General features: G+C 71.8%; 1 protein-coding gene across 1 annotated transcript; it reads left to right on the top strand.

The window, feature by feature from the left end:
• The first annotated feature begins 693 nt into the window (after nucleotides 1–693).
• Nucleotides 694–11,434, top strand: JADE1 (jade family PHD finger 1). Its single transcript, XM_037496850.2, is given in 10 exon segments — nucleotides 694–714; nucleotides 6,700–6,773; nucleotides 7,018–7,103; nucleotides 7,468–7,508; nucleotides 7,510–7,623; nucleotides 7,737–7,924; nucleotides 8,018–8,229; nucleotides 9,256–9,423; nucleotides 9,825–9,941; nucleotides 10,866–11,434. Coding segments are annotated over 9 exon segments (1,509 nt in total). The 5' UTR covers nucleotides 694–714; nucleotides 6,700–6,721; the 3' UTR covers nucleotides 11,397–11,434.
• The last annotated feature ends 2,375 nt before the right edge of the window (nucleotides 11,435–13,809 follow it).

Here is a 13,809-nt window from a genome sequence, read left to right as displayed (position 1 = left end):
GCCTGTTTATCGGCGGTGACCCCAACATCAGCCTTCCCGCCGGGCGCGCCGCCGCTTCATCCCCAGCGTTCTGGAGCGACCTGGAGGGCCGGGGCCGGCGGGGCGGGCGGGGGCGCGGGGGCGCGGGGGCGCCGGCCCGGGCTGCGGGCGTGCGAGGCGCCCGGGCGCAGAGGGGGCGCCGCTCCCCCGGGCCGCCAAGGGTTAAGCGGGCGGCCCCCCCGCGCCGCGTCCCCGCGTCCCCCGCCCCGTCCCCACCCTCGGCTCGGCCGGGAGGACAGGGCTCCCCCCGTGGCCGCCGCGACCCAGAAATGAGCGCGCGGCGCGCCGGGCCGCCTCCGTAGCCGCCAGGCCGGCGCAGGCCTCCCGCGCGGGGCGGCCGAGCCGCCGAGCAGGGCCCCGCGCCCGCCCCGCCCGCCGCCGGCCCGGGCCCATGCGGCGCGGAGCCGGGCCTGGGCCGCAGCCGCCGCAGGTAGGCGCGGGCGGGCGGGCGGGCGGGCGGGCGCGCGGGCCGCGGCCATGTTGGCGGCGCGGGCGGGCGGGCGGCGCGGACGTCACTAACATGGCGCCGGGCGCCGGCGCCCCGGAGCCGCGGGAGGCGGCGGCCGGCCCGGGGGCGCTGGCGGGGCGGCGCGGGAGGGGCCCGGGCGCCTGCGCCCCGACCTCGCGGGCCCCGTAAGTTGGCGCGCGCTCGGGGGCGGCGCCGGGCGCGCTCAGGTGAGCCCGTCCCGCGCGGCGAGTTGCCCGAGTTGCCCGGCGGGGGCCGCGGCGGGGGCGGGGGGGCGCGGGGGGGCCGGGCGCGGGGGGGCGCGGCCGCTCTGGTCCCCCGGCGCCGCGCGCCCCCCGTGCTCGCCGCTTCCATTCAAGGGCAGCGGGGGGCGGGCGCGGCTCCCGCGGGGGTCCCCGAGGCCGGACCCGCCGCTCCCCACCCCCGGCGGCGCGGGGCGGGCGGGGGGCCGCGGGGCCGGGCGCCCGGAGCTGGCGGGGCCGGGGGGCGCGCCCCGACCGCAAGTTGCGGACCCGGCGCACGTGTCGGGCCGGCGCGAGGGCGCGGGGGGCGCGGGGGCGGCGCGCGGGGCCGGGCGGGCGGGCGGCGCGCACCCCGCGGGAGAAGCCCGACCCCGCGCCCCGCCCCGGCGGCGCCGGCCGCGCGAGGGGCGCGCGGGCGAGGCAGGTGCACGGCCCCGCCGGGGCGCCCCAACTCGGCGGCGGCGCGGCCCGGCGCCCGCAGGTGACCGCGGCGCTCACGTGGGCAGGTGCCGCCGGGGCCGGGGGCGCGGCCGGGCCGGGGCGCCCCGGGCCGGGCGCGCGGGGCGGGGCGGGGGCGCCGCTTTCCCGCCGGCAGGGCCGGTCCCCGCGGGCGAGAGCGCGCGGCCCGGCGCCGGGTCCGGCCGGGGCGCCCGCGGGCGGGCGGGCGGGGAGGCGGCCGTTTGCCGCGCCGGGGCCGCGGGGCGCGCGAGGCCGGCCGAGCGGATTGGCGGGGCGGGGGCGCGGCGGCCACTTTCAAACGAGCGGGCGGCGCGCGCCGGCTCCCCCTCTCCTCCGGGGCCTGCTCCTGGGGTCCCCGCGCGCCACCCCCACCCCGGACGCCCACCCCCGATCCTGCCTCCCCCCAAACCCCACTCCCCCCAGCCCCCCGCCCTGGCCCCTCCGCCACCCCGCGGGCCTCCCGCCCGGCTCTGCTTCCCCTCCGCGGGGTCTCGCCCGGGGTCCCGGCCACCCCGCCCTTCCCCAGGGGCTCCCTTCCCTGGGCCCTCCACCCCGGCTCTGCCCTCCAGGATCCCCTCCCCCAAGCCTCTCCTGGGGTCCCCAGCTTTCTGCCTCCCCCTCCCGCAGGAACCCCACTCTGTGGCCTCCAGCCCACTCTGCTCACCCCGGTCCCTGGTCTGGGGTCCCCACGTGGCTCCCTCTCTGGGCGCATGGGGGCAGCCGCAGGCCGGCCGGGGGGACGCCGGCCTGTGGCCAGCAGACAAAAAAGCGGGCGATTTAAACGTCCCGGGAAACCCGTTAGGAATGCGTGGCCGGCCGGGCCTTCGCGGGCAGCGGGCGGGCGGGAGATGCTCCTTCCGCAGCCGCAGCGCCTCAGGCGAGGCCGCCTTCCCCGCAGCGGCCGAGGTCCCCCGGTGGCCGGCCTGGGGCTGTGTTCCTGGAGGGGTCCGGGAGGTGAGCTCCCTCCTTTGCGCACAGGCCCCGGGAGGCCAGCGCCGGCTGCCTGCGGCTGGAGGCTGACCCTTCCCGGCTCGTGAGCTGGCCTTGGGATGGAGAGGCGCCGCCCGGGAAGGCCCTTTGGCTTGTGGCCCCCAGAGTCGCAGTGGGTGTGGGTGAGCTGGGTTTGCACCTGTCCTAGGAGGGAGGCAGCCTCCCCAGACCCGCCCCCGGGCTCCACGTGGACACTGGCCAGCGGCGGCCCAAGCCCCACGCCCTCCTGGTGGAGGGAAATGAGCACCCGTTGGCCACTTTCAGGTCGGGGGTCCTGGTCAGCAGGGTGTTGCTTCCTCCGAGAAGCAGGGCTGTGTCAGCATCCACACCCTTGTCTGCTGTCCACTGTCTCGCTCCCCTCTGTCCCCCTCCACCCTCAGAACTCGCACTGCTCCTGAACGAGAGCTGGGGGGCTTGTCCCGCAAGTCTGGCTTGGACAGCGCTGGACACTCCCTCCAGGGGCAGCGAGACCCATCCACCTTGCCAATGCCCCGCCTGGGGCGCAGGAGCCCTCTTGTCCCCAGCCCGGTAGTAGGACAGACGGAAAGCCTGGCCGTCGCGTGCAGGGGGACCAGCAGGAGCGCCTCAGAGTCCAGGGGACCCGTGCTCTGGCATGAACTGTGCTGCCTCTGGTGACCTGGGGAGAAGGTCAATTCACACAAGAGTCTGGCGGGCCCGCCACCACCTCCAGGGCTCTGGCCTGTGGGGACACGAGGGCTTTGTGACTTGGGCAGCCGGTGGCCTCGTCATCACAGCAGCCGTGCTCGTCGTGCCCCCAGAGACGGAGACACGGGCAGGCAGGTGGACACCAGAGAGACGCCTGCCGCCCAGTCCAGGCACCGCCTGCCCGGGTTCCAGCAGCCCGGGGTCGGCGCGCGTGGACAGCTCTCGAAGCAGGTTTTTCTGTCGGCCAGCTCCATCATTTCCTCAGCTGTGGGGGTGCCTGAGCTCCTCGGGGTCCTGTGGTGACACTTGCGCGTGTAGATGGCGCTGCAGGCGCGTCGTCTGTGCTCAGGAGCCGCGTGTCTGTCTGTGACCGAGGTCCTGTGCCCGCAGCCCTGCCCTCCGCCCGCGAGCCTGGGTCGTCCCGCCTGCGGGTTCCCGAGTCAGACCTGAGGGAGGCGAGCCTGGGTACTGGCGCTGGGTCCCGCAGAGCTGGGAGCCGGCCAGGGTTGGTTGTCCCGAGTCTGGGGTTCGGAGACCTCCTGTCTGAAGTCCTTGGGTGCGGCACTTGCCCGGTGTGTTCATCCACAGCTGCGCCGGAGGGGGTGTGCTGGGGGGCGGGTGGCCCATGCTGGGCCTCTCGGGGGGTTCCATGAGGCTGCCTGTGGGGCCCACCCGGCGCTGCCGTGTCCCCGAAAGTTCTCACTGTGGTTACGATCGGAAGCTCTGCTCACCCCGCCGGGGCCCTGGGAGCGGTGAAGTGCTCTCTGTGGGGTCCCTCAGCGCTGGCTCCCTGGCTGGGGAGGGGCGCCCTGGAGGCGGTGCCACGCCCCTCTCTCCGGAACTCGGCCCTCATTGGCGGACTCAGCGATAGAGGGGCCCCACCTGCAGAAGCTGGTCTCCCCACAATGTCAGTCTGCACGAACCCCAATGGGGTCCTCTAACTCCTGAGAATCGCGGCTTCAAAGTTGGCTCCTGGTTCTGCCCGCTGGTCTGGGTCCTGGCACGCTTGCGCCTAGGGGTTCACGTTTGCACACTTACCTGCTGCTGTCACGTGACAGCTCACAGACAGCTCACAAGGCTGAGACTGGGCGGTGCCAAGCCTGGCATCCTCACAGGGGAGGTGCTCTTGGGCTGGGGGCGGGGGCACATGTTCACCCACTCGCAGTGGAGACGCAGGTGGCCGACAGCACCGGCAGGGCCTGCGGCAGGGGAGGGGCTGTGAGGCCCCCGGGGATCTTTCTCCAGAGCAGGGTGCGGCCTGTGCCTGGACGTGGAGACCCCCTGGAGCCCCCCGGGCCTGCGCTTGCCATGTCTGGTTCTGGGGAGTCCAGATGGGACGCGAGTTGACTGTTTATTTATTTTTATTTATTTATTTAAAACATTTTTTTTTAAAGAGGCATGTTTTATTTATTTGCTTGTTTGTTTGTTTGTTTGCTTTTGTTTATACAAGCACTGGGCACAGTCAGAAGCGCGGGAGGGTGAGAGGATTCACCAGAGCCAGAGCGGGGAGCAGAACAGGACGAAGGACCGAAGCACACTGCTGAGGGGAGCAGCGGGCGGCAGGAGGGGTCTGCGCGCCATGTGGGACCCTCCTCCGGTGGCCGGGGAGCAGCCGGGGATCGAACCGGCGCCGCAGAGGCTGCGGGCAGCCCCGCAACCCAGCGCTCAACCGCTGCGCCACCGGGGAGGCCCGAGTTGACTGTTTAAACCTCAGGCTCTCGGGGCTAATTTGGGGAGGGCGCTGAGCGGTGAGCCCTGTTTGGAGGTGCCCCAGGCGACCTGTTTTGCCATCAGTTGTTGGAGATTTTTATTACGAGATTCACGACCACCTCTCAGGCCGTCTCTGACTGCTGGTTAAGTGAGGGTGTCCGTGGAGAGCGAGGTGGGTGCTGAGACGGGGCCTCTGGTCCCCTCCCCCCTGCGGGCGGTGGCCGGCGCCCCGTGACAGGCTGTGTCCAGCACAGAGGACCAGCGGGGTGGGCAGAGTCTGGGCTGCTCTGGGGTCTTGGCGAGCACCCACCAGTTCCGGGGGAGCCTTAGGGCACGTCTGTGTGGGCTGAGCTCTGCGGACACCTGAAGCCATGCCCCGGCCCCGAAAATCAACTTGGGCTGACCCTGCAGGCATTTGGGGGCGCCCTTCCACTTAACATCCAAGTCCTGGTCACTTCTTCCTGCGGCTCCTCTCCCTCGCGCGCCGTCATCCCCAGTGTGGCCGTCAGGACCGGCCGCTAGGCCGGCGGGAGGCTGGAGCCCTCGGAGGCGCGGAGTTCCTGTGTTAGCTTCGGGCATGTGGGGCTGGAGGCTCAGGGGTCTCCCCAGGAAAGGCCACACGCTTCTCACCGTGGCCTTGTTTAAGCTCTGGGGCCGGCCCGCCTGCAGAGTCCCTGGACCCTCGCCGGTCCGGCGCAGGGTCTGGGCTTGCCGGGTCTGGTCAGACGTGCACGGTGCTGTTGCTGGACCGCAGCTGGTCTGCGGGCTCCGGGGCCTGCCTTCCCGGTTCCGCGGATGCAGCGGGGGAGACAGGGCCTTTTTGAAAGGGTGCTGAGGCGGGTGCTGGTGACTTAGTGCTGCTGGGGTGATGCGCTGCGGCGCTCCACTCCTGGGAACCCGCACGTTTGCCCGTGGTGCCCGTGCCCCTGGCTGGCTGGTCTGGTGTCCTCAGGAGCCGCTCCGGGGTCCCGCACGAGCCCATCTGGTTGGCGCGCTCACAAGGCCCCCGGCTGCCTGCTGACACTTCGCAGTTGCCCCCGAGGGTGCTGCCTCCTCTCCTCGCCCCTCCCGCCCCACTGAGGGGTGTCGCGTTGGACGTTTTCTTTTCCCGGGTGCGACGGGGCCGACGGGCCCTGCGTGTGCACACGTGCGCGTGTGCAGGCGCCAGTGTGTGTGAACCCTGCCCGCTTCACTGAGGTGCTTTAGAAACGGCTGTTTCCTGCCGTGCGACGAGTGTGGTTTGCCTTCTTTTCCTCTGGACCCGCGTGGAGCCCCCACCCGGGGTCCGTGTTGGGGGACTCTGGAGTCACTGACCTCGAGCCCCGGACCCCAGGAGCACGGCGTCTGCCTGGCTGTTATGCCCTGGCACCCGGACCCTTGGCACCTGTGCACAGAATGGAGGGCATCGGGGGTGCAGCGTGGCGGGCGGGACCCCGAGTTCTGGGGAGCCCCATGCTCTGAACCCGGAACCAGGCAGCTGCAGAGATGCGTGTGTGCGTGGTGCGGGCGGGGGTGGCTGCTGTTGAGAGCAAGGCAGGCTCTGAAGGAGGCAGCAGGAGCACGTGCAAGTGTGGGACGGGGTGTGGGGCCTTCCAGCTGCACCCCGGGCCGTGGCTTGGCATAGTAGGTGGGTTGGAAGGGAGCGGGGTGTTTCAGGGGGGAGGCCTGGCCAGCGAGGCCCGCTGGGCTGGGGCTGGTCGGAGGGGCCGGCGGGAGCCGGGCCGGCAGCTGGATGGGCTCTCCGCAGAGGGCCGGGCTCCGCGGTGGGTGGCTGGGTGGGGTCGCCATGGGAGGGTGGACTTGCTGTCGTAGCCTGCCGGGGCGTGGGGTGGAGCTGGGGTTCGGGCTCCGTCTGCTGGGAGCCACGACCGTCCCATGCCGGGGTCCGGGGCTGGAGGGGCTGGAGGGACCCTGCAGTCCTGGCGCCTGTGGTTTTCTTCCTGGAACTCGCACTGTTGAGCTTTTAGGGTTATTTTACCAAAATGTGCCCGGGGAGCAGATGGCGCCCCCTGCAGTGGAGACCCTCAGCCCCACTCGGGGCGCGGGAGCCAAGGGCTGTGGGGCCGGGGCAGGACGCTGGCGGGTCCAGTCCCTGCACCCCGCCCCGCTCAGCGTCGTCTCCCGCAGGCCCTGCCGCTCCCCGGGGAACATGAAACGAGGCCGCCTGCCCAGCAGCAGCGAGGACTCGGACGACAATGGCAGTAAGTGCGGCTCAGGGCGGCCTCGGAGACCCCCGCACACTGCTGGGGCCCTGGCTGCCCAGACCCCGGGGGCTGCTCCCGGGGAGGGGCCGGGTCATCCTGGAGGCCGCCTGGTGCAGCCGGGTCTGAGCGCCCTGGGGCGGCGTGGGGCCTGGGCTGTCGTGCCCGGGGGAGGCGCGGCCCCAGGCCCGTGACGCTGGCCCCGCCGCCGTCCTCACGGCTCCTGTCTGCCCCCCCTCCGCAGGCCTGTCCACCACCTGGTCCCAGAGCTCGCGGTCCCAGCACAGGAGAAACTCCTGCTCCAGACACGAAGACCGGAAGCCCTCAGAGGTGCCGCGGGAGGGGCGTCCGCCGGCGCGGGGCGGCTCTGGGTCACGCTGCTTGTGGGCGCCAGGCCATGCCCTGCGGAGGGAGCCTCCGGGTGAGGCTGGCCCGAGGGTGGACGTGCCACCTTGCACACTGGGGGGGGTGGGGAGGGGTGGGGAGGGGCCGTTCCCGGCCCCGGCCTCGACCCTGCTGCCCTCCAGCCTGTCCTGCGCCGTCCCAGGGGCGCAGTGGCTGTGGTGGCGGCAAGTTCTCGGCCTCCCCAGGCAGGACGGAGCTCTTCCTTGCTCTGTAGACGGGCGGGCCGGGCAGGGCTCCGCGGCCACATGTGGCTGCCCACCAGCGAGCGCCTGACCCGCTGTGCCCGCAGGTGTTCCGGACAGACCTGATCACCGCCATGAAGCTGCACTCCCCACCAGCTGAGCCCCGATGAGTACTGCGTGCTGGCCGACCCCTGGAGGCAGGAGTGGGAGAAGGGCGTGCAGGTGCCCGTGAGCCCCGGGACCATCCCGCGGCCCGTGGCCAGGTGGGCGCCCTGGGCGGCGGCTCCGGGGGCGTCCTGGCGGGCGGGGCGCGGTGTGGGCGAGGCAGATGCACCCCTGCTGCGCCCCGGGGTCACCGCTGCCCGGCTCTCTGCAGGCTCGTGTCTGAGGAGAAGTCCCTCGTGTTCATCAGGCCCAAGAAGTACATTGTGTCCTCGGGCTCGGAGCCCCCGGAGCTGGGCTACGTGGACATCCGGACGCTGGCCGATAGCGTGTGCCGGTACGACCTCAACGACATGGACGCCGCGTGGCTGGAGCTGACCAACGAGGAGTTCAAGGAGATGGGTAAGGCCGGGGTGTGGGGCGCAGGGCGCCCTCCGGGGAGCAGGGCACAGGGCACGGTGGCCCCCGACGGACTGCTGACGGGTGCGGCCGCAGGGATGCCGGCGCTGGACGAGCACACCATGGAGCGGGTGCTGGAGGCGTTCGAGCAGCACTGCTATGACAACATGAGCCACGCCATCGAGACAGAGGAGGGGCTGGGCATCGAGTACGACGAGGACGTGGTCTGTGACGTCTGCCAGTCCCCGGATGGCGAGGACGGCAACGAGATGGTCTTCTGCGACAAGTGCAACATCTGTGTGCACCAGGTGCGGGGGCGCGGGGTGGGGGCAGCCGGGGGTGTGGACATCTGCAGCACGTGTACAGGCGCGCCCCCAGGAGTGCGCCCTGCTGTGGGGCGCCCCGGCAGAGTGGCCGTGAGCCCGGCCCTCCGGGGCGGGGCCTCCCACAGACGGCTCCTTTGCTGTGTCCTGCGCAACTAAGGAAGCGCCACGGCGGCAGCCTCGCTCCTCCAAGGCTCCGGTGCTCTTTGGCCGGCCCAGCTGCTCTGGCCGCTCTCCACATGGGGTCCCCCCCCCCCCCCCCCCCCCGGCTCTTCCCTGCTCGGCTCAGCGCAGCTGTTAGGTACACGGAGCCCAAAGCAGCCCTGGTGGGTAGCGTTTGCGCATCCAGGGGCTGGAGCTTGGCGAATGCAGCCCGGTGCTGGCCGGTGCTGGCCGGTCCTGGCTGCTGGAAGCACCCCCCAGCATCCTCTCCGTGGGCCCCGGGTACAGTGGACGGGGCCCACCTGATCCAGCGAGGCCGCATGGTCCTGCCGCAGGGGCTGGCACTGCCCTTTGGGGACACCTCTCTGCCCGCACCTTTGCCAGGGTGTTGGTGCAGGAACTGAGCTGGCGGGGTGGGGGTGGGGGCCCTGCCGTGAATCGGGGCCGTGCAGTCCCTGGGGCAGACACGTGGGGTGGGACGCGGGGGGTGGTCTCTGCGCCTCCTCTCATGGCTGCCCCGTGGGCCCCTCCTTGCCCGCCCAGGTGCAGTGCACTGGGTCCTCCTCGGCTGTGTGGGGCCCTCCAGGCAGCCTGCGCTGGCGGCTCCCTTGCCGGCCTCAGCTGAGCTTTGGTCTGCACTGCCCGCGGCCGGCAGCACACCGCCCAGAGCCTCCGAGGCCTCTCTGTCCTCGCTGTCTCCAGGGCTACCCTGTGGTGTCACTGGCCGTCAGCTCCCTCTGGCCATGGTGTCCTGCAGCCTGGCAGGGGGACGGAGGCTGGGCTGCCTGGGAGGCTCTTGGGTGCCTGCGAGGGGACGTGCGGGGCTCAGCATGTTCTCCCGCCATGCAGGCCTGCTATGGGATCCTCAAGGTGCCGGAGGGCAGCTGGCTGTGCCGGACGTGTGCCCTGGGCGTCCAGCCCCGCTGCCTGCTCTGCCCCAAGAAGGGCGGCGCCATGAAACCCACGCGCAGCGGCACCAAGTGGGTCCACGTCAGCTGTGCCCTGTGGATCCCCGAGGTGGGTACAGACTGAGGTGGGGACCCCGAGGTGAGGGCCTGGGTTCTGGCGGCCGGGGCAGCCTGGGGCTGGGTGGGGAGGTGAGAGGACGCCAGGACCAGGTGGCTGCAGAGTGGTCACTCCCCTGGGAAGTGGGGTTTTCTGGCCACAGAGAAGAGCTCCAGCACCAGGGCCTCGCAGCTGCCCTACCCTGCTCTGTGCTGACCCCTGTGGCGGGTCCCGTGGGCTGTGACCCCAGGAGGAGGGGACGGCCGTGTCTGGCCCGCGTGGGTCCTGGCTATCTGTCGTGCAGGCAGGATGAGGCTCCCTGCTCCAGTGTTGCCACAAATGGGGCATCGTCATCCGGGGGGGCTGAGGGGCGTCCCTCAGCTGGGGGGCTCTGACGCGCCCCCCGCCTGCAGGTCAGCATCGGCAGCCCCGAGAAGATGGAGCCTATCACCAAGGTGTCCCACATCCCCAGCAGCCGGTGGGCGCTGGTGTGCAGCCTCTGCAGCGAGAAGTTCGGCGCGTCCATACAGGTGACTGTCCGGGTGCGGGGGTTGGGGTGGGCGTGGCCCGACTTCCAGGCCTGAGTCCCCGTCCGCTGGCTCTGCTTCTGCCCGCCCTGGGTGTCACTGCCCTCCCTGTCCTCGGCGACGCCTCCAGGAGAGCCAGGGCCCTGGGATGGCCTCCCCGGCCCTGCCTGCGGCTGACGCGGCCCCAGGCCCAGTGCAGGTTGCTGGGGAGCCGGCCCCGTCCTGGAGCGGGGGTGGGGGGGCCACCACAGGCAGGGCCCAGGTGCACAGAGCGCTGTCTGGACAGCTGGGGGCTCTGGCCGGCGAGGCGAGTGTGTGGAGGGGGGATGGTCCATACGGGGCTCCCGTGCTCTCCCACGACCGCCTGGTTGCAGTGTCTTCAGGCCGGTAGGATTAGGACAGGGTGTGGGGCAGGCGAGTTCCAGGCCTACACAGCAGCCCTGAGAGGCTGTTCCCCTGGGGCCCCGTCCCCAGCTGCCCAGACCGCGCTGGGCCTCTGGCTCCGCCAGCCTCGGCCCCCGCCGGTTGGCCGGCTGCAGGTGGGTCCCGGCCCCACACAGCAGGTCCCGCCTCCTCCGAGCCCCCGCCGGGCCAGTTCTGGCCCTGGGGCCTGGGGTTCTGGAGTCCACCTGGGCTCTTGATTCTCCACGGCCGCCGCCGCCCTTGAGGCCGCCCACGCCCGCCTGCTGGTGGGGACTGTCGGTGAGACGGGGCCGCGGACTTCCGGGCCAGGCGGACCCTCCCAGCATCTTGTAGAAACCTTGAAGGCGCTCAGGTGTGTGCCCAGGCCCGGAGCCGCTGCCCTGTCCCCAGGGACGCACCCCTTCCCGTGCCCCCGTGTGCCCGGGCGACTGCAGCGGGCCCCCGGCCTCCCTCCGTCCCCGCGCTCCGCGGCTCGGGGCCCCTGACCCCGGCTCTTGTCCCCAGTGCTCCGTGAAGAACTGCCGCACGGCTTTCCACGTGACCTGCGCCTTCGACCAGGGCCTGGACATGAGGACCATCTTGGCGGAGAATGACGAGGTCAAGTTCAAGTCCTACTGCCCCAAGCACAGCTCCCGCCGCAAGCACGAGGAGGGCCTGGGCCCGGGGCCGGCGGCGGAGAACGGGGCGGCGCCGCCGGAGCCCTTGGCGGGCCGGGCGCAGGCCCAGGATGAGGGGCCGCGGGGCAGCGCGCGCAAGCAGAAGCTGCAGCAGCTGGAGGATGAGTTCTACACCTTCGTGAACCTGCTGGACGTGGCGCGGGCCCTGCGGCTGCCCGAGGCGGTGGTGGACTTCCTCTACCAGTACTGGAAGCTCAAGCGCAAGGTCAACTTCAACAAGCCGCTCATCACGCCCCGGAAGGACGAGGAGGACAACCTGGCCGAGCGGGAGCAGGACGCCCTGTTCCGGCGGCTGCGGCTGTTCACGCACCTGCGGCAGGACCTGGAGAGGGTAATGACCGACCCCGACACCCTGTAGGGGCCTAGAGAACAGGGGCCGCTGGGACCCACGCGCGCCCGGTGCCTGGCCGCCCCGTGCTCCCCCGCCCTTGCTCCGCGGGAGCTGGGCCCCGGCACCGCCCGAGGGCCGGCCTGGGATGGGGGGCGGGGACAGCGCGCGCGTCAGCCTGGGCGGCTCTGCTGTGGGCCTCGGGGTGCAGCCCTGGGCTCTGGGCTGGCCGGTGCCCTCCGGAGCTCGGGGGCGTGGGCCCGGGCGCTCCCTGCACACAGCGTGTGGTGTCTGGCATGATGGGGTTCCGGGCCGGGGTCTCACTACACGTCGCGGTCAGCAGCTGCAGCCCCTGCGGGGGCCCCTGGGGCGTGGCTGCGGGGCCCTGGACTCCCTGCGGGACTGCCCTCCGCGCAGCTACTGGCCAAGGCTCCTGACCCGGGCGCGTCCACTCCCTGACCCTGTCAGCGCCACGGGCAGCCGAGGGCCCCGGCCCACGCTGCTGCGGGGAGGGCACCCGGAGGACGGAGCTGCCCCTGCACATCCCTAGCTCCCGCCTGCAGTGGGGTGGCCGCCGCGGGACAGTGGGGAGCTATGTGGGCAGTGGCCGCCCAGGGCCTGCTTCACTTGGGGGACTTGAGTGCGAGGTCTTAGTGGCCCAGCGTGGGCGGCCGTGGTGGCCCTTCTGTGACCAGGGGAGGGTCCTGGTGAGGCTGGGTCAGCGCTCTGGGCTGGGCTTGGGCGCGGTTCTGAGTGAGGCCAGCGGGGGGGTGGGGGGGGCACGTGGGTGCGGTTCCGGGTGGACGGTGGCCCCTGGTCGCAGGGGAGGCCCATCACCCTGTGTGGCGTGGCTTGGGTTCGAGGACGAGCAGAGCCCACGGCCTTCCGCTGGGGCCCGGCGGCGGGGGGCGGGGGGGCGGGTGTGCTGTCTGTTCGTCTGGATCACACAGAATAAAAGTGTGGAAAACGCTGTGTTACTAACTCTCTTCTGTGCTGGCTGACTCGCTTAACATGCTCTCAGGACGCGGCAGCGCTCGGCGTCCTGGCTGCTGCTTTCCAGCAGAACGCCGCTGCCGCTGCGTAAGACGTGGGATGAATCAGGGTGCGTGTGCGTGTGTGTGTGCACGCGTGTGTGTGTGCGTGTGCACGTGCTTGGGGGGCTCCTTGCTCATAGCTACTTGATTAAAGATCCTTAGAGTTTTTAGGGGATTCAGTGTCAGATTAAAACGGTTCATTTTAAAAGGGAAGCACGTTCTCCAGGCTTTGGCCCAGGCCTGGGGGGTCTGAGGGGCTGTGGGGTCTGGCGCCCCCCACTTCCCCTGTGAGCCCCCCTGTGGTGCCGTGGGCTCAGCTGCTGCAGGGACATGGTCGCTGGCTCCTGGAGGCCTGCACTGCCCCAGCGTGGTTCTGGGGTGGGTTTGGGGTAGGGGCCGCCGCTTGCTGCCCCCCTCGAGATGTGCCCCTCAGGGGAGCTGCCTCTGGGTCCCCAGGTCTGCAGGTCCCCCTCCCCGGCCCCCTACCCGCCATGGGTGAGACAGCTTGGGCTGTCCCTACTGGGGATTGAGGAGCCGTCTCTGGGCCCTGAGGACAAGGCTCCGAGTGGGCCTGGCCGGCCGCCGCACCACCTGGGCCTCAGTGGACGCCCTCGGACTCCAGAAGCCCGTAGGGCGGCCTCCTGCGATGGCCCAGCGCGCTTCCGCCTGGCCTGGCCTGCCGTGGACCGGGGTGGGGCCTCCCGGCGTGGGCTGTCCAGGTGGGAGTCAGCCAAGGAGGCCGCACCGTGGCCGGGAGATGGACCCCAGAGCGACCCCTTGGGTGGCGCGGCTGCCCCGAGCGCTTGGCTTTTCAGACCTTCTCCAAATGGAGACGGGCGTTTGGGAACGGATGGACGAGCAGAGGCCGCGGGCCGGTCGCCCTGGGAAGTGGCTCGGCCGCCCCGTGGGAGCCCGAGACTTGCCCTGGCCGGGTGACTGGCTCGCCGGCCACTTGAGGGCCACCCCACGGCCCCTGACTCGGGGCTCCCCCGGCTCCCAGGCGCTTCCCTACTGGTGCGGGCGAAGGACTGCAGGGGCTCCGGGACCGGCTTGAATCTGCTTCTCGGGGTGTGGGGCTCTCGGGGCGCTGGGCGTGGCCAGGAAGGGCGGAGTGGGGGTGTCGGGACGGCTGCTGGCCGGTGGCACCGCAGGGTCAGTGCCGCGGGTCGGGGTCCTGCGTGGGGGTGGGGGTGGGGGGGCCGGGCGGGGCGGGGCCCCGTGTCCGCCGGCGGGGCTCAGGCCGTCTGTCTCGCGCAGGTGCGGAACCTCACGTACATGGTGACGCGCAGGGAGAAGATTAAGCGCTCCGTGTGCCGCGTGCAGGAGCAGATCCTCGGCCTCTACACGAAGCTCGTGGAGCAGGAGAGAGTCTCAGGTAGGCGCGCCGCGGGCGAGCGCGTGTCCACCGG

The sequence above is a fragment of the Talpa occidentalis genome, unplaced genomic scaffold, assembly GCF_014898055.3.
Source record: "Talpa occidentalis isolate TD23 unplaced genomic scaffold, MPIMG_talOcc4v2.1 talOcc4.8, whole genome shotgun sequence".
Classification (NCBI taxonomy): domain Eukaryota; kingdom Metazoa; phylum Chordata; class Mammalia; order Eulipotyphla; family Talpidae; genus Talpa; species Talpa occidentalis.
Note: the sequence above shows the minus strand (reverse complement) of the source record. Positions and strands in the feature narration are given on the sequence as shown.